Source organism: Patiria miniata, unplaced genomic scaffold (assembly GCF_015706575.1).
Source record: "Patiria miniata isolate m_02_andy unplaced genomic scaffold, ASM1570657v1 HiC_scaffold_8, whole genome shotgun sequence".
Taxonomy (NCBI): domain Eukaryota; kingdom Metazoa; phylum Echinodermata; class Asteroidea; order Valvatida; family Asterinidae; genus Patiria; species Patiria miniata.
In genome coordinates, this window is record NW_024037075.1 from 11,008,311 (window position 1) to 11,027,734 (window position 19,424).

Below are 19,424 nucleotides of genomic sequence, written 5' to 3' on the forward strand. Positions count from 1 at the left end.
GAATCGGTTATATTCGTCCATACTATTTACGCTTTGATCGTTTGAAAATAATCTCGGGGAACTTCGTTTTCTCACAAAATCTGTCGTAGAGCTGACAAAACTAGGAAAGCCCCTTGTAAATCACAAAGAATAATGGTCGATTCTCATTTTATTAGGTAAGTTTGTTAGAATGTGATTCCAACCTAATTATTATAAGGTAATAATTGTGCTTCGGGCAGAATTTTATTATAATTCACGTTCACTCTTGAAAACTATAATTGATTGTTAATTTTGTGAACAATCCAACCTTTATCTAAGTTACGGATTCACGCTCAGTTTCCACGAGATTAATCAGCAATGGTTCGTTAATAAGTAGGACATACACGTAGTTGGATAACTTATCAGGCTTTAAAAAGTCTTTTTGAATGGTTTCTATTCATGGCAATCATTAAAGCACCAATTCGCACGTGAAGAAAATTATTCATTTCTTTACGTCTTCGATTCGTCTTATCTATTTCAAAATAAGTTGGCTTCTAGGAACAAAAAAGTTGGTTCGCGAAACATATATGATTAAGCAAGCAGAAATGAGTATGTATATAGATCTTTTCGTTGAATTAGTACTTGGACAGAAACTGATTCTCTTTTGGTGGTTAATTTACCGAAAATGCGTTTCATTCTGAACTCAATTGAGAGCGTTATTTTGTTCGATCCGGCTACAGCAAGGAGAAATTCATAGCAGGCTGAATTAAGTCACACGGTACCGAACATGCATACTTTATATTTGGCCTCCGTATATTTGATTAATTATCTGACCTATTATTATTCCTTGTCTATTTTCTCTGCAGTGTATGGAAATAAATGTCTATTGAATTGAATTGAATTTATCAGTTCTACATTTAGTAAACGAATCATAGTAATTGAGCCTTGTGTGATTTGTTTCCGGAGGATGGCCGCAATACTGAACTACTTTGTCACCCTAAAACTAAAAAAAGAACTTGATTAGGTTCTGCTTGTGTGTCGTTTGCTTGCTCTCTAAATTCCAAAGAGTGAAATTAGGGATAGACGTTTTCGAGTGAAAATCACTCTCATTTACATTGAAAAAGTCTGAAAAAGAAACACCTCAGACGAAGCTCGGGAAAACTCGATCTTTACGATTGAAGGAATTTCACTCTAAAACGTGTAGTCCCTAGTTTCCGATTGTGGGAGTGAATCTTCACTCAAATGGAGTGAATTTTCACTCTTCGGAATTTAGAGAGTGTGTGTCTTGTCTGTTTTATGCGTCATGAAGGAAAAAGTTTACATTTTCTTTTAAACGTTTCATTTCAAACAGCTGATTTCTACATCTAAGCTGGGATAATTTGATGTTCAAGCTGATGGGAGGAGCAACACGTTAGGTAATGACGTTAATCAGGCTTATTATACATGGTGTGCTTCTAACGGTGTAGCCTTCAAGATTGATCGTGATTGTTCTAAACGATCGGGGATTCCTATGAATCTCATCATCAAACCGACAGCAACAAATTCTCCTCACTATCATACTTCCCAACGAAAATCAGGTCCAAATATCTTCAACGTTCCATAACCATTCCTTGGACACAAAAAAAGCGGCGGTGTGATATGAAAACATTTACCAACACCCTTTCCCCCGAACGCCTGTCTCTTTCTTTTAAGGTCAAGATCGTGAACGTCACCCTCGGCTAAGGTTTCCGAGAGGTCACGAGGTTTCTCGGTCTAACCCTCCGGCATAATTGTCCCTCACGTAGGATTGGTTTGACGTGAAAACACGGGGTAAATGCTCGCGTACCGATGCTGGATAACATAGAGGCCCGCTGGATTTAGCGGGACATTCTGTGAGCAGCACGCACGGGTTTGTAGGGAGTAACATTTAGGGCGCTTTGACAGCAGTTTGCTGCAAGAACAGGAACGAAAACTAGAGTATTCGTTTGCGGTGTTCCTAAGAATGAAGGCTGAAAAAGTTTTACGTATGTCAAACAGATTTAGGTTTTAAATTGAGTGTCAATTTGATTTATTGATTTGAAACATGATGAATAATAATCAGGTGAGCAAATTTGTTGCAAACAATGATCGTCAGTCGACCCAGCAAAATAATTCTTCATCTCCATAATCAACTTTCCACGTACGGTCATTTACTTGTCCTGTGGTTACACATATTGCACTTCATTCGCAATCTTTTTTATTTAATTCACTTTGAAAATGAGAGCTATGTCTGTGAATTTTCATGTGTGAAACTTTTCAAAAATATGGTCGTAGCCTTTTCGGATTTCCCCAAGTAGGCCTATATCTCACAAAACGAATAGAACTATCAACTTAGCTGCGTAATTATTGTCGATTTACACTTGTAGTTGTTCAAAGTTATTAATCAAGTATAATAACATGAACACATAAAAACGCTGTACAATGCTCGTAGTTATCGCATTGAGGTACCGAGTATATTAAAGCCGTTTCCCGTGTAAAGTTTTTACCTTCTAATAAATATTATACCTCCAACCCATACGTCAGCATTTTTTTCGAACAATGTCAATGAAATCGAAATTGTGCTGGTCTTTTGCACATAGATAAACACATGTAGTAGCCATAAATGTGTGTATTTCTGTGATAGCCGACGATGTTCAAAGTGCGTCGTTCAGCCCCTGCACTTTGAAAGGCAATTAATTTTCTCTCAGTTTCATTACCGTCGTGTTTTTCCCGTTTGCTTGTATCTGGTCTTACGTTGAAATGGCGAAAGTGATTTAATAATCAAAGGCAATATCTTGTGCAGCGAGTTCATCGAATCCAATTCCAATTTTTGACAGAACCACTTTATTCCTCAAGAACAAAACAATACAGAGAAGATTTTTTTTGTTCTTTTTCCGAGCTGTAATGGTTAAAATATCTTCTCTCGTGAAGTGAATCTTTATGGCAAGATATCCGGTGAAAGACAAAGAAAAAGAAGAAAAAACTCGGTGAAAAAAATCATTATTTATACACTTTGTTTGGCATAATGCACACAACGTATATGAATGAATCTAATCTGGGTTGATTTCGTCTTGGAAAATCAGTCGTTTAAGCATCTGAAAAGGCTCTCCGCTACTACAAGAGCTCATTTTTCTGAAAAGGTCACGTCAGATTTTGCAATCATTTTGCCCACTATCCTAGCACATGTTGATTACTGATACATGAGAAAAAAAAGGTGCGCGTATTTTGGAAACAGCCCGCAAATTTCACGCGGTACCGTAAACATTTGTTCAAACACACCTCCAAGCCCGTAAGGGAATCCATGTACGTATAGCCAGTTAAACCTTTTAGATAAACCCCGCAACACTCTATCCTCCCCCGCTCGATAAGCCCGACATGTCCCGGCTAAGCCAAGACGGAAAGACGTCCGAACACCCACCATGTGTTGGACTATCAACTTCAAGTTTGTGAGGAACGTCTGTTCCTAGATGTAGTCGGTTTTCCGGATGTTGTAGGCCCCGCAACTCACTGCAATAGGGGCCACGCATTTAGGATACACACACGCACACACGTCCTTAGCATGGGTCTGTGGAAGAAAAGTTTTAATGATGTTAAGTAGCTCTGAGGAAGTGGGCTAACCAAAAATTAAAAAAAAATAAAAATAAATTGGCTGCGGTGATAGTCTGAATCAAAATGTATGCTTTATGACTGTCATAGCGTGTGGGTGCGATTTCTATTATTGTGTAAAAAAAAAAAATTCGAAGAAAAGGCTTAGTAATCTGTTGATGTAGGCTACAATGAATTTTTTTATTTTCGAGTTTTGCACACTCTCAGAAAATAAATTTAAAAATCGTCCGTTGCATTCGCTCGACCCCGGTATGGTCGGCCTGAACACCGGCAACGAAAAAAAATGAATTGAACAACATTCGCAGTTGTCAAAAGATATATGGGGGATGGTTTTTAAACATTCGGAAGTGACCTTTGCATGAGAGTGAGACTAGCCACGCTAGTCTCCGATTCCAGTCCCCGGTACCCCGAGGGAATAAAGGTCACCCACCATTCATAACTTAGCCACTGAAGCGGACAATGCGTTATTAATGTTGATGGTTACCCAGCCGTATATTCGTTGCCACACGGTGAAACCTTATTGCGTGACCTATTGTAGTGGTTTGGACAAAGCTATTCAAACAATCGTTTTATCACGATATGGGAGATCTTAGCACAAAGCACACCGAGATCTAAATCGAGAACTACTGTAACATTTTGAAGTGCGCGAGCAAATTTGAACACCGGTATATTCAATTAGTAAAGATATTTTCATGAAACTGACATCTTCGTTTCGATTACTATAACGAACCTTGTAACATTGACCACCGAAACTTTCTGCTACTTGAAACTTCGATGCGGATGTAGAGTTTCATTGGATTGGTCATAATTTTTACGGTATAGCTTGACGAAATTCAAACCCTTTTCGCATTTGGAATGAAGCTAATCGCTTTAAAAAGTGACTGCGTTTTACACCATTTTTAAATGCATGCTATACCTACATTGTGTCTTTATTAAAGAATTTATTTTCCTTAATCATTTGACTAGTAAATTCAGCCGCATTGTGTCTTTATTAAATAATTTATTTTCCTTAATCCTTTGACAAGCAAATTAAGCCACATTGTTTTATTTGTTTTCACGAGGTCTATTCAACTGAAGTCAACTAAACAGGAGACAGGAGTTGCCCACAGTTTTATTAAAAGTTTATTTTCTCAATTTTTCACACGGAGACAGCATATTTTACGCGGTGCTGCATGCTTTTAAAGGAAACGATGACACCTTTTCCTATGATATTCCACCAAGTGCCAAAACGGCTTGCATACGGGAAAACACTTAATGCTTTCCCGTAGTTCTGTGTTTTCATCGTGAAATCACAACTTTTGTTTCGACATCAGCAAGACGAGTTGACTTTGGCCTATAGTTAGCTAAACTCATACTCCATCTTGAGTTTCATGCAGAGCTGCTTTAATATGATCGATGACGCATTTTCCTGCACATTTTGACAATGTTCCAAAAATGTGCTGATGAAACACTCGTGAAAGGTTATTTTGTCACGTATTGTATTAATATGCCGTTTTCAATTAGACTTGCAACGAAGAACGAAAAGTAGGACTTCACTTGTAACATAAATACAGGTTTTATCGTTTTCTATCTTCTTGTGAGACTCTAAGAGCTTTCACTTTGCATTAATGGTGACATGTGTAAATTAAAATACTCGTTTTTATAGAGGATATTGTCATGACTTACCTGGTTATGGCAGTTTGGGACGTTTTTAGTAAATCGAATGAAACCGTCGTCAACTAGTTCGTCCGAGGATAAACAAATAGACGTTTTAACCTTTCTGGTTCTTTTTTTTTTTTAATCCTCGCAAGGCTGAATTGGCTTCTTTTACATTGTATAAAACGAAGACATGATACTTCGATATTTACCTGTTTGTTCTTCACATTGAATAATGCAGTATGTAGACCACATTTCCGCCTTTGTCTCAACTTTCGATGTTTCACAATAAATTATCGATGTTTCACAATTATGTAAGCTTTGATGTAGCTCTAATTTTAAAAATCGATGTCATGCATGTTTAGTCAACATGTTAATAATTACCAATTCCGATTACGAGATTGGGGCAGATACGAAACGAATTTTCCAAAAGTATACGCATCTGAACGGACAAGTTTCGTGAATGTGACTACAGGAAGACGATAAGTGAATTGCACCGCTCGGGTTTCGAATTTCAGCTTTAGCTGCACGGGGAGTTCTTAACATCCAACAAATCAATTTCGTAAGCCGGAAATTCAGCCAAAGTTGCACCATTCATGCATACTCTAATCATACCTTCTGTAAAAGCGCTGAGAAAAAACGCAGATGTATCGTGTCGCGTCCCAGCTAGTCATACTTAAAACAATCAGGCTTGATTAAAAATCATTCCTATTTTTTTCTTCTTTACATCCTCATTTGTTAGCCTTTCTGCCATCGGATTTTAAAAGTTACAAGTTTGCCGAGTTCTCATTTTAAAGATATTAAAAGTCGAGTCACTTTCTCCATACACCGGTCGACGCCGCGTCTGAGCTAACCTGTGCAGCTCACACATGGCATGAACCTTCAGAGAAAACGGTGATCACGTGATCAACTTGTCATTGGATTTTGCTGCGTGTCTGTCTGGATTGCGTGGCTCGCTAGCTTTGTGCTGTACAATGTGCAGTGAAATAGGGGCCCAACGTGCGCATGCTTCACGCAGTCTCGTAAAAAAAAAGAGGGAAAGCTCTTCCGTGTTTCCACTTTTGGAGACCCCCTGGTGCCCCAATTCGCGCCATAACAGGTAAATGCGGAACTCTGTAATGTGACCTTCCTTTATTCGTCTGGCGGTGAGTATTGGACTCTGTGTTTTGGGCGGGAAAAGGGCGAATTTTTGGCGCGAAATGGGCTGTCTGGTCGGCGGTGTAGTCACAATTAAAGATGGCCGCTCGCATGGGGTATGGGAATCGGAGTGTGTCGCAGCTTCGCTAAACTTGAGATTGTTTGTTGTATTTTGTTGAAACGAACCGGCTGTTGCATAGGCTAATTTAGAAAAAAAGTCTTTAATTAGATGGATATTTTTTAGCGTCCTCAGAGCTGGGAAGTTAGTTGTAAGGACTGTTCATCCTGGAATGACATGGAGAAAGAAAATCGCCAAGCTATTAATAGCATTTTTTTATGTGTTAATATCCAAGGCTCATCTTTTATTGAGAACTGAGATTTCAGTGCAACTGTCTCGTGCCAATTATATATAAACCAGCTTTCGTATATAGTGGTTTGAATACATCCGGGATACATCCTGATATTGATAGTTGACGATTTTCATCAACAAACAGGCTACGGGACTATGTGAGCTTAGCAATTACTAAGAGTTGTATTTCCTTTTTCCTCCTTAAAGAATTATTCGTCATGATCATCATCATCTTGTTATTGTTGAACATTGCTCATGCAATCATCTGACGAAGTCAAGAACAGTGCTCTAATAGCGGAATATATGCTGGCAAAGTTGGGGAAAACCCAAACTTGTGTAGATTTGATGTCACCCGGAATAGAATTTTAGATATTCAAAATGCTTCAATATGATGGGGTTTTTTTTTTCACAACAGTTTTTGAAGTACTGCTTGTTATCCCAGTGTTGCATTAAACCAGGAATTGTGGTGTTTAAAGTCAACAAGGGACTTCACGGGGAAGGTTTCCATGCGTTTCCAAATATTTCGGGGAGTTTTGTAAACAGTTGTCTGAGAGTTACATTTCGGATTCACTTCTTGTTTTGGTTCGTCATCTTTCCGCTTTGGGACTGAAATAGCACGGCGAAATTTGGAATACTGTTAGAATAATTGGAACTTATTGCCTGCAATTTACATGATTTTATTCATTTTCTATACATTTTAAGAACGATTAAAATGGATTTGAAATTATATTTCAGAGTGCGTGATTATGTGTGCTTGTTCTGTATTGTGATTTGTTTATTTGTAATAAAATTGCTTTCAAAAAGCAGTGTGTATTTGTTTGTACGTTAGTACTTCAATACTATACTTTTCTCGGATTAAAAAATTGATTTGAAAAAAACCCAGATGATTATTGTTTCGACCATCGCTATTTCTGCAGACCAGGGCTTCGAGGAAAAGTGATTTTGTGTCAAGGTGAATTCACCAACCTAATTATAGTAGTTTAGTGTTTCATGTAACTCTTCCTAGAAAACATATTCAATAAGTATTAATATCATAACAACGATTAAATAATCTGTCGGTTCTTTAATGAAAGAAAGTCCCTTTATGAAGACTGATATTTCTTTGTAACACGTCCTTTTTAAGTCTGAGAGGAATAGACTGAAAAAAAGAAATTATATTTAGCAACACTCATCAATCTGCCAAAAATACACCTAGTTTATTATATTCCTGTTTCGCACTTATTAAAAAAATGTGTAATGTTTTAATACCGTGAAGCCAAGCGACATTTTTGGAGGGGGTTAAAGTGTTGGACAAAGGACTGTTGGTCAAGCTATAAACGTTCAATAAAAAGAAGCCACATTTTCAGAAGCTCTTTGTCTTATTTGTTAAAGCTCTAAAACATCAAGAGATTGTTATTATGAATAAATAAATACATAAAGACATGACATTTTGACACCTTACATATATGGAGAAAACATCCGAAGCGTACCCCGTAGAATTTGCTATTTAGTAAGGAGTTTACTGTGAAAGAAAGAAATCACACAGGTTTGTGCACTTGGCACACGTCCGCGATGTCAAGTTTGTCTATCGAGATTTGCCTTTATACCATCCTCCTCACAGCAAGACCTAATACCCAGCCTCCGGGCTACTGACCTCTCTCTTACTCGCACCAGGCTAAGCACCCGTCAATCTGCTCGAATAAGTACAATTCAACACTTTCCGGATGTTGGTAATAACTCAACATCAACTCAGAAACAAAAGACGTTTTGTTCTGTTTTGCACATGTACCACAACCGAATGATCAAGATTCTAGCCCACAATATCCGAACTTAAAGTAAACATCAAACTTCGGGTTTTTTTAATGACGTTACAGGCTTAAAATGCTCAACTTTAATTGATAGACCTATGTATCGTTTCTTTTTCAAACAATTCTCTTTTAGAGGCAAACTAACTGCAGTAATCAACCTTTCAGCCTAGGTGTTATTTTGTGGATTCGTGTAAAAATGTATTCATTGTTTTTGTCGTGTATGTCTTCAGACACCTAATGCGCCCTCGTCAAATAAAAAAACATCGTATTTTGGAAAACCAAAGCTGGTCTCATCTTCCCAAGCCATCCCATTAATCGTTGGATGTTTTCGCTTATTTTTGACTGAATTATTGTAGAAGTTTAAATTGATAGTTAACGACCATTTTACCTGAAAGAACTAAGCCAAGATTCAATTTAAAAATATTAGTTGATTTTGTTCGCTAAAGGGAAAAACAAGTTACACTAAGAACATTGGTCTAAATAAAAATTGTTAAACATTTTGAAGCATCCTCGAGCGAGCGAGATGGAACCATTCAGCTTGTGTGAATAAAAAAAAAACAATATTGATGACGAGATAATATTGTTGTTATTCCTGAAATTATGAGCGAGAACCATTTAAACTTATTTACTTTTATAAATCATAAACAACGCTCATATCACCCAAATGCGGAGAATGATTTCAACTCAACAGTTGTCGATTTTTTTGTATGAAGTACCTTTCTTTCTGATGGTTGGAGCCGAGCCAATAAACAAGCAAAATCTGCAGGAGTTTTCCCATGTACATGTAGTCCTTTTCGATAATGTAGAGAATCGTTTCAAACCAATCCACGTAAATCGGATGAGAGCCTAACGTCCTTGTTGCTTGGTCGTTTACCGCGTTCAGCCAGATAGCACCATTCTACGTGTCACACGTTGTACGCTGACACTGTATGGAATCCAGTATGGGTCACGTGATCCCTCTGCACCATTCAGCGCCTCGCCTGTAATGTGTGCACAGCCCACGTACAGTATGTGTCGGTACACAGGGCAGGTTGCACGCACGAGCAACCCTTGTTTTCTCATAGCGTTATACGTTATCCTACACACTGTGTAGCTTCAGACTTCGACGCGGAGAAATAAAAAAATCACCGGTGTTTTCTGCTTTTTACGTCTGACCGCGACGAGTTAACGGGTAACAGTAAGGTAATCCGTTATCTATGTGATGTTTACTGTTTAATTTCGTATGGTGATGTGTTACTTTTACGTATGTATCGAGAACGAAGGGTTTTTTGGGGGTGTGTGGGCCGGGCTTTTTTTGGATGATCCAGTGAGTTTTTACAAGATGGCCGCGCACGTATCGTAAACTGCACAACAATCTGGCTGGAATTGGCCTGAAAAATCCTCATACTAGCCGTTCCTCCCCACGCAGTTTATACGCCAGGTGTAATAAACCACCTGCTAACGAATGGGGAGGTGGGTGTGCCTATTTTGGTCGAAGTCGTCCGAATTGTTTCGTTTTTGGGAGGGTGTCTGGCCGGCGGTTCGGCGAGGTTCTAGACAGGCTCATGGCGGTGGGAGCCCACGCACATCGCCCAGTGCAACCCAGTCGGGAAAGGGTGTCGCGCTCGCCGCGGTTTAACCCAGTTTAGCCCGTACCACTTGCCCTGACCACATTTTACATTACTTAGATTTTTTCTTGATCCTTACCAATCTTACTGTCGTGTTTTCGTTCGTTTTGCACCATCTGGCGCCTTGTTTCACCCACGTTTAACCCACACGAACCCAGATTTTTCAGCACCACCCAATTTCCGCCACCGTCGCGCCAGAAAAACGGTCCAAAATTCATCTTTTTCGTTGGCGACACCCGCTTAAATTGAATATGGTCGTTTAGCCAGATGGTCAACCTTCCCAAATAAATGATATTCGAACCTGTGAATCCACAATGCTGACTTTTATGAACTTAACCTGCGTTGGGTGTTTTTCAATCGGAAATCAGTTCGAGTCGGTGTGTCAGTAATTTTGTAACTTACAGCGTGTGTAGTATGCGCCGTTTTCGCTTTATCATTGTGTCGTCAACGTTCCGGAACAACGAGTATTATGAAGGAAGTAACGATTATTCACAGAGCACATCAGGGACTGATTCTGTATTTTATGAATAAATTTCAACTTTATAATAAATTTACCTTGATATGAATCAAAACACAGTCACATCTTTTATCTTTTTCATAGTTTTGTAGCTAGTGGTCACTGTTTATTGCTTATATCACTGTCATTGCAATGGCGATTTATCTGATTTCAAATAGCTTTTCCAAATCTGCATTGATTGCAATTCTGAACAATATATATGGGGTTATAAACATTTTGTTTGCAATTTTTTTAAGTTATTCTGGATTTTCCTGCTGTAGAGCTTGTTTTTTTTGTTTTTTTTACAATGCTTGTCAAAGTTATCCGAGTTTATTTACTTGTATATAAATTTGTCTTCACGAGTTGTAATGCTCGATGTTAAAAAAAGAGAGATTTAGAAGTAATTTTAGTATCATGAAAATCCCAGTAATTATTTCATTACCTACTGTTATGTAAGTTCGGGTTTCCGAGATAAGTTGACATGCAGATATTGGTCAAGTTCAGAAGCGTTTGTTTTTGTTTGAAAGGAATTCCTTCGAAGAAGCTGTTTTCATTCCAGCAGAGTGACGAAAAAACATGTTGCATGACTAGATCCTGTATATGCGTACAGCGAAGGGGGAAAATGACCGCAAATTGAACGTGCGGACAAAGTGAAATGAAACATTTTGAACTCACTGACAAAATAATGCACACATTCCCCTTTAGGACCAATCGCTTACCAATCATGTGACATGTGTTTGTATTTGCTTGCATTCCAACATGAAAAGTGAAACTTCCAAAAACTAAACAAATAAAATATCAAAAGTGAATAAAACAAACACCCATTTACCTCAGCACATTTTTGTAATCATGGCGTTCGATGTGCGTATTTAAAATGATAATTTGCATTTATTCAATTTGTAATTAAGTCTACGAAATAAAGAAGCCCTCCCGACTATACAGAATGATGTTAAAAAAAAAGCCCATCGCTGTGGATAATTCGCCCTTTCATGAGGGCTTATACATAGGCCTACTAACAAAACTGTGTGGGGAAAACACGAACGTGTGTTTTGTATCCTATGTGCACCTTGGTGTTTCATCCAAAACACAGGAAATAAAATTGGGCTAAACATACATGTTAATAGAGCATGTTGATAGGGACATTTACTATTCTATAATGTGTTTTTTTTTATGAAAAAGCCAAGGTTGAGTAAGTTGTTTTTCAGTACGAGTTATTTTTACACACAAAGCTGAGCCCCAGGCGCGAGCATAATTATTTATCATTCACGCAAACACGAAAAACGGAAAGTTTCATGTTCAAGCAGTCCACGAGACTGAGTTTTTCTAAGGATCATTGTGTTTGGTCACGTGAGTAACTGGTCACGCGAGCAACGCTGTCTTAAATCTTATTTTACCCTCTCCATTAAAATTGGTCCTTAAACACACAGGGGGAAACATATAGCAATAACAAAGAACCAAAAACAAAAACACGTTTGTGTTTGTCAAACACCTTCAGTTCGTACACCAGTCGTTCCCTATTAGGACCTCCGGAACTATTCAACAGTTCAATTATTGATAACTGGTTTAGGAAGCTCAGTCATTTCCCGCCCGATTTCCGTCCTCCATTTTCTTGGTGCAGTTTTTGTTCAGACGTTATCTAAGAAGCCTTTTTGTCAAAGACAATTCCTCAAGAGAATCTGTTGGGCTTTTGAAAGCCTATGCCAGTCATGTAAGACTTCTACAGTTTGAAGTGTTAATCTCACAAGCTTTCCTGATTATTTCCAGGAAACTAAACTTAACTTATCAATCATGAGAAAAAAGTCGAGGAGATAAATTATGTCAGTAGTGGCCATTTTCCTGAAGTTTCCATAGGTTTTTTCCCACCATTAGCATTACAACTTCGCCCGAATCCAACATTATTCTTCAATAAAAATTTCCTTTGAACGTTACAAGTGCAAAATGTTTGGAATATCAGGCTTTGTGTAATGTGATGTTCATAAATAAATGGCCCAACAGAACATCAAACTCAAATGGAATTGAAATGTTTCATTATTCAGTTGTGTCATTATTTTTGTGAAATGGTTTTTGGTTATTCCACTACATTGTAAACCAAATATTTAGAGAATATCGGATGCAGTGAACAGAAATGTTTTGCTAGCTCGACAGTGCCTTAAATCAAGCAAGATCAGATATTGGGTTTGATTGTCATTTGATAATTAAAGGAAGATTTGAAATCTTTTTATTTTCAGTCGAAGCCTCTCTTTCAAGTCGTCTTTTTCTTGTGTACGTTTTTTTCCCCTGATCTGCTCCTAAGGGAAATCAACTGGCACACTGGCATAGTGAAGAAAAAGATAAGGACACAAACAAATAGTAACAGGCAAACAAAATGTTTAATCACTTCTTTGTTATTTAATTATTAATGATAACAACGTCGCGGCACCAGGTGCCTCGGGTGCCTTTTGTCTGATGAGCAAAAATTCAACTCCTGCGTTAATTCTCAGTCCGCTAGAAAAGGATTTGATTTATTTTTGTCAGAGTACAGCATAAAAACGCACATGTATTTCGTTTAAATGTTCCTTTTGTTTTCATGTTATCAAGAAATTTATATTCAATTATTTAAAGAATAGTCATTCCGAACATTAAAATGTGACTGTATGTTTCACTTCGGAGAGCTTTAACTGTTTTTCAGTTAATATTCATTCGACTATTATTTGTTCATGCATTCATATATTTTTGGTCTTTCCCCACACTTTAACTTTGTATTTTGAGGGTATTGAGGCAAAATCAGTGTAAATATCATGAGACTGAAGTCTGATAGAAACAGCTCGTGTGTGGAGACATCGAACTTGTATCAATATTGACTGGTGCCCCTGTCATGTTTGGTTGCAATGCACCCATAATTAAAATCTCAGAACCAGTCATGATAATGACCATTGTGTATTGTAGCATTGGTTATTCAAAAGCAAGTTAGCCGCCAAAATGATGTGTGTTTAAAACTGTACCTGACTGGTACAAACTTTACATTTTAATGCCCAATTATTAAGACATTGAATAGAACATGGGCGTCGCCAGAATTTTTTTCTAGAGGGGGCAAAGCACATTATTTCCCAAAATCCTTGTTCTTTCTCAAGCATATGCTCAATTTATCATATATTTTTTTCGAGAGTGGGCGGGGACATTTGCCCACCCCACCCCCATTGACACCCCTGCGGATACCCATGTTGTTAAATGTGCATTAAATTAACAACAATATGAGTTCGCACCTGTTTTTGTTTTGTTTGTTTTTTGGTTTTGTTTGTTCTTTTTTTTGCTTTTCCGGGGGGGGGGTCCAAGCACCCCCTTGCCCCCCTTGCGACGCCCATTGTATAGAATCTTGCAGTGCTAAGCAAAAGAAGCCGAGAACCTTGCAAAAAGGATTACATAATAAGCTTTACAATCTGGCTATACCTATTTTGCTAAGCAAGTTTCTGTCATTAACAATTTTCTACATGTATTTTGCTTAACTTATTTTGCTCATCAAATATCCATTATTTGCAGTTTTACATATGCTCAGTTGCTCCATGCATGACATTGATCCCAAGTGTGTGTCATGACATTGAGACGCGTATAACTCGCATTATTCTCGTCCACACGTGCATCAAATCGGAGTACCAGTCATTTTTCTCACGAGTTGTTTATTTTGCTTGCAGACTCTACCGGTACCTTCCCATGATGCATCGGCCCACGCGTTTAAAGATCACTGACGTCAATCCCCACCTCATTTGCATATTGTGTGGCGGCTACCTCATCGACGCCACTACGATGATAGAATGTCTGCACTCTTGTAAGTAAACCATTTTAATGTGATGGGAATAAAGTTTTTTAAAAGAGGACATTTTGTTAACACTTGATAAAACAGTTGGCTGGATTGGGTAGAAAATAAAAAAGAACCAAAACGAACAGGCTTTGCTTCGTAGTATTGAGCATGTGAAATTGTGTTGCCTTCTGAATATCAATATTGTCCATGTGCCAATTATATTCATATTACATCATCAAGGCATTATTCGTACGTATGCAGGTCGTAACATTTTTATGACTGTAACCTTGGAGCTTCATTGTTAGAAGGCTTTCCTCGTGAGGCCACATTCGTTCATGACGTGTTCATACTAATGATGCATCCGCGTCAATTATAATGCATACATTTAATTGGCCAATGTGCTCCCGCCCCTTGCAATGCATTGAGTAAAGTGAACGCTGTATCCTTCCCAGCCAAGCCCTATTACTTTCGCCCCTGACCTTTTTCTCTGCGTTGTGTGGTTTGTCAGCAAAACCTTTTGGTAAATCAAAGCTCACCGATGCATAATAAAACTAACCCTCCCACATAATGCCAGTCATATCGAGATCGCTGCACATCATTGCGGAAACAGTCACTTCCATGTCCGAGTCCTGCAATTTGGTAACTATATTAAGTTGCCATTTAAACATAAATTTGGGGGTGTTTTGGGTTTGTGCGAGTAGGTTCATGGTGTAAATCGAGGACACACATGTGCAACATCATCGATGAATTGAGGACAGATACCAAATTGAGGACGACCTCGATTAGAAAACGTGTACAAAACCAATGAGAGCTGTTGCAAAAAAGTTTGTATGAACAAAGGAAAAGGGAAGAGGAACAATAGACAAGCTTCGATTTACACCATAAACATGGGTGTATTTGTGTGTTTGTTTTCGTTCTGGTTGTTTCGAGTTTGGTATTTTTTTAATTTTTTTTTTTTTTTTGGGGGGGGGGTATTATGTTATCCTTTACAACTGAGGACTTGGGACAATAGGGTGTGTGCGATAAAAATAACCCCGAGGACCTGAGCCAAGTCCTCGGGAGGTTGTCGTGTACAAACCTTATGGGACGTGTTGAGAAACAGTTGAAGTACAAACAATAGGAACAACAGAAGCAGAAGGGAACAATAGGAGGTCCCCATCTGCATAGGATAGCACGGCTGATCTGATACACCATGCCCTCTGAAGACATGCACACAATAGGGAACAAAAGATTGTATACGTCTCCACAGGGCAATTTCTATAGATGAATACGTCTCCACAAGGTTTTCACGAAATAGATAAATTATATGGATTTTACTCAAAAACTAGGAATTTCCAAGGTATGCTGATCCGTTGCAAATGGTAGAGTTTTAGAAAAGGGATATTAAGTCCGAATTTCACCCGAGGAAATTAATTCTGGTTAAAATAAAAGCATTTTGAAACTGTACTTTCAAACTCGAATCTTTTAGTACACGAGAACAAAGAAATGTCTCCACAAGGATACAAATTTCAGTATGTAGGTGTGTGTTTTTGGCTATACATGAAGTGAAATTATATCCAGCGGTACTCGGAGGTGTATTGTTAAATCTTCATATCAAAAATATGTAAATACAGAATCTAACCACAAGAAGATTTTATTGCCATTTTGTTTAATGACAAGACGTCTTTACTGCATGCATGCCCACTTTTGTTTATCACACCGATAGTACCTTTGATACCACCGTTGGCCTATTCCTTACTCATGCGAATACAAAGTCGATTGTACAAAATGAAACGGATGCCCGTGAGTCATTTGCATAATTTCGTGTGTTTGTTATGCTGTTGATTTCAAGCATAAAAAACAATTTCTGGGAATAGTACAGGAAATGTCGAAGTACACAACATGATGTTGACTGGTTATTTTTATTTCTAATAATGGCCTTGCATATATAACAAAATCTGTTTTTGTGTTCTAGGAAATTATGAAATTTATTCAGTTATCCTAGAAAGTGATGAAAAATGTGTGTTCTGGAATGAAACAATGAGTATCGAGCAAATGCCTTGGCGATTAGACGTGTGAATTTAAATGTCATCAAGATTTGATTGTCGACCAGCGATGGGGGCTGCTGAGATGTGGTTTTGAATTTTCTGAAAGTCAGGAATAAGTGCTTGTTTGCCATAATGCCTTTATTTGTCAAATGTTGCGAGAAAAATCTTAACATGGAAATAAATAAGACATATTTAAAATGTTGTCCACCTTGCTTTTTAACTTTGTGCAGCTTATTTCGACCTTATTTTGTGCACCTAGTTTTTAATATAATTCTGTTCATCTAATTTTGGACATTATTTTTCAACTTATTTTTGACATCATTTTTTTTCTGCCCAGTTTTTTTTTCTGCCCAAAAAAACGATTATGTCATGTGCTCGAACATAACTACACATTTCTCATTTATTTCACCTTGATCAATGTTCCATTTTTATACTTTCTTTATTATAAACTAAAACATGCTTTAATTTGTTTCGGATTCCTTAGATTGCAGAGCGTGCATCGTTGCATATCTACGTCAGAGCCGGCAGTGTCCACGGTGCGACACGGTAGTGCACAAAACCCGACCTTTACTCAACATAAGGTTCGGCCTTATATTCACATATTTATTTATTTATTTTTATTCTTTGCCGTAAATAGCCACACGGTTTAAAAATAGCACAGCAAATCAATTTTGCAATAAGTGTGAATTATGATAAAAACCTGCAGCGATTGTTCAGATGCTGGAGATATAGTCATGTGAATGTCGTGAATCTGCAGTGACGCAGGTGAACATCTACGGTATCTTGATGGCTGCCATTCATAGATGCTATCATCACCGATTTTGTTTGTTTAAAAAAATTAGAAAATTGAACAAAGACATTGACTCGAGTGGGCTTTGAACTTGCGACCTGTGGATGTCGCAGGTTCAAACTCCGCTCCAGTCAATGTCAAGGTCGCAGGTCCAAACCCTGCTCCAGTCAATTTCGTTGTTAAATTTTCTAATTATTATATACGCATCTTTGTAATTTATTTGAGGATTTGTTTAAAAATGATCAAAAACGAAACATGTAATTTCCGATCGAAAGCCATTGACACCTTTGTTTCATTGACATTTCAGATCCGATAAAACACTTCAGAATCTAGTCTACAAACTTGTCCCGAATCTTTTCAAAGGTAAGGACCAAGAGGTCATTTTTGTACTTAGTCCTTACTTCATTTCATCGTGATTTTGTTTTCAATTAAATAACTAACCATAAACCGTGTCGCGTGTGATCCGTGTTTGTTTAGTTTATTTCCTTCATGTACTAATTGTCTTATGATGTTTGTTCTATTTTTAGATGAGATGAAGCGTAGGAGAGATTTTTATGCTCAGCATCCTCAAGCAAGTAAGTTCAACATCGATGTATTTTTTTGTCTGGGCTGTAGCAACATTTCATTTAGGGCTATTTGTTTTGTCCTTTCTGTGAGTGATTCATTATCTAATGCAATGGGCTTTTTTGTTTTTAATTAATGCGATTATTAAATTTGCTTATTCCGGAAAAAAACCTGCTCGGTGTCAGCAGAAAAAGATGCCTTCAGGAAATGTTTCTGGGATAATACAGAGAGGCAAAAACGATTCACCCATTGCAAAGACCAATGGCTTAGAGTTGTTTCACACGCTGTAAACTAGACAAGAATTGAGCTTGTGGGTGTTTTTGTTTTCTTGGCTGACCAGAAAACTCAGACATGCAACTTTTCCTCTTTATCAGCTAATTCCCATATCTGCCATTACAACTTGCAGAACACTGTACAAAGTCATCTAAAGTCTTAGGATGTCCTCTTTTGTGTGGCTTCACAATGCATGCATGAGAATTGCTTAGGTATTTAATCAGAATTAATAGTTGTGGCAGATTTTTCCTCACTTTGAGAACGTCTTTGAATGTGCAACTTTTCCTGCAGGTACCAGCATGCAGTCACCGAACGCCCGTGAGGAGCGCGGGGAGGTGTGCGAAGATTCCCTGGTCATCTACACGGAGGATGAACACATCAGCCTGTCGCTGGACTACTACTTCGCGCAGCCACGCAAGGACGAACGGCAGAAGATAACTGATGAAGGGGGTACCAACGCCAACGGCAAGCGGCCGAACGGCGATGCCAACGGCTTGCCTGGGGACGTGAGTGTTGCTGGATAATTGATGTCATCTAAAATTACGAAATAAAGACCTCTGTGTTGAGTTTTATAAATTTGAATGTGCGTTTGCGCAAGAAAGCGGTTACGGACGACTTGCAAATGAGCATCCAAGACAAGGTGCTCGGTGCTGAGCCATTCAACCGTAGATTTTTTTCATTCAATCTTAAGCCCTCTTTTTTCAATATTTATTTGAAATTCGTCTATTGAAAGGAGCTTCAGTAGGCTTGCTGTGGAGCCAAAAGAACCATGTTGTTCATTATTTGCAGTTGATGATTAAATGCAGACATCACGAATGCGTACGAACTTTTGCAATTTTTGTTTCCATTGTGTGAAGAATTTCTTTTACTTCAATTTTCCTTGATTAACAATCATAACAGGTGTTTTTCAATGTGTGCCTTTATCAGGTTGTCGAGAAGCGATATCTCCGCTGTCCCGCTGCCGTCTGCATCGTACACATCAAGAAATTCATCAGGAATAAATTTGGACTCTCCCCGGCGCACAGGGTAATGACGGAAAAGAAAATCAATAAAAAAAATAGAGTCGAAAATGCCAAATGTTAAAATGAAATTAAACATTTCAAAGTCGTCTGAGTTAAAAGGACGATGTGAACATTGCTGTTATAAACCCCAGTCTCGAATTCGTAATTCTTATTAAATTTCCCTCACGTCTTTCACTTTACCTTTTCTGTTTAATTTATGCAATTTACTTTTACAAAAATGAAAAGTTGAGTTGGAAAAAACAATGATTTCTCTGTAAGTTTTTGATTAGCCTGATTTTTGATTTCAGATCGAAGTTGTTCACCAAAATGGCGAAGATGAACCTCTTCGCGATGATTACACTTTGATGGATATCGCCTACATCTACACATGGAGAAGGGTAGGTCTCAACAGAGCAAGTTTT

The 19,424-nt window shown here is 38.1% G+C and overlaps 1 protein-coding gene across 3 annotated transcripts in view; it reads left to right on the forward strand.

The window, feature by feature from the left end:
* LOC119719203 (polycomb group protein Psc-like) overlaps window positions 1-19,424 on the forward strand; it is a 41,446-nt gene that overhangs the window by 19,400 nt on the left and 2,622 nt on the right. Inside the window, exons 3-10 of one of the 3 annotated variants that reach the window (XM_038188567.1) lie at window positions 1,310-1,373; window positions 14,241-14,374; window positions 16,859-16,955; window positions 17,472-17,527; window positions 17,692-17,739; window positions 18,293-18,507; window positions 18,929-19,027; window positions 19,311-19,400. In XM_038188567.1, the coding sequence (XP_038044495.1) occupies window positions 14,260-14,374; window positions 16,859-16,955; window positions 17,472-17,527; window positions 17,692-17,739; window positions 18,293-18,507; window positions 18,929-19,027; window positions 19,311-19,400 (720 nt within the window). In that variant the 5' untranslated portion in view covers window positions 1,310-1,373; window positions 14,241-14,259. Of the gene's footprint in view, window positions 1-1,309; window positions 1,374-9,459; window positions 9,652-14,240; window positions 14,375-16,858; window positions 16,956-17,471; window positions 17,528-17,691; window positions 17,740-18,292; window positions 18,508-18,928; window positions 19,028-19,310; window positions 19,401-19,424 lie in introns of those variants that run through there. The other 2 variants (XM_038188565.1, XM_038188566.1) reach the window with 2 other exon arrangements.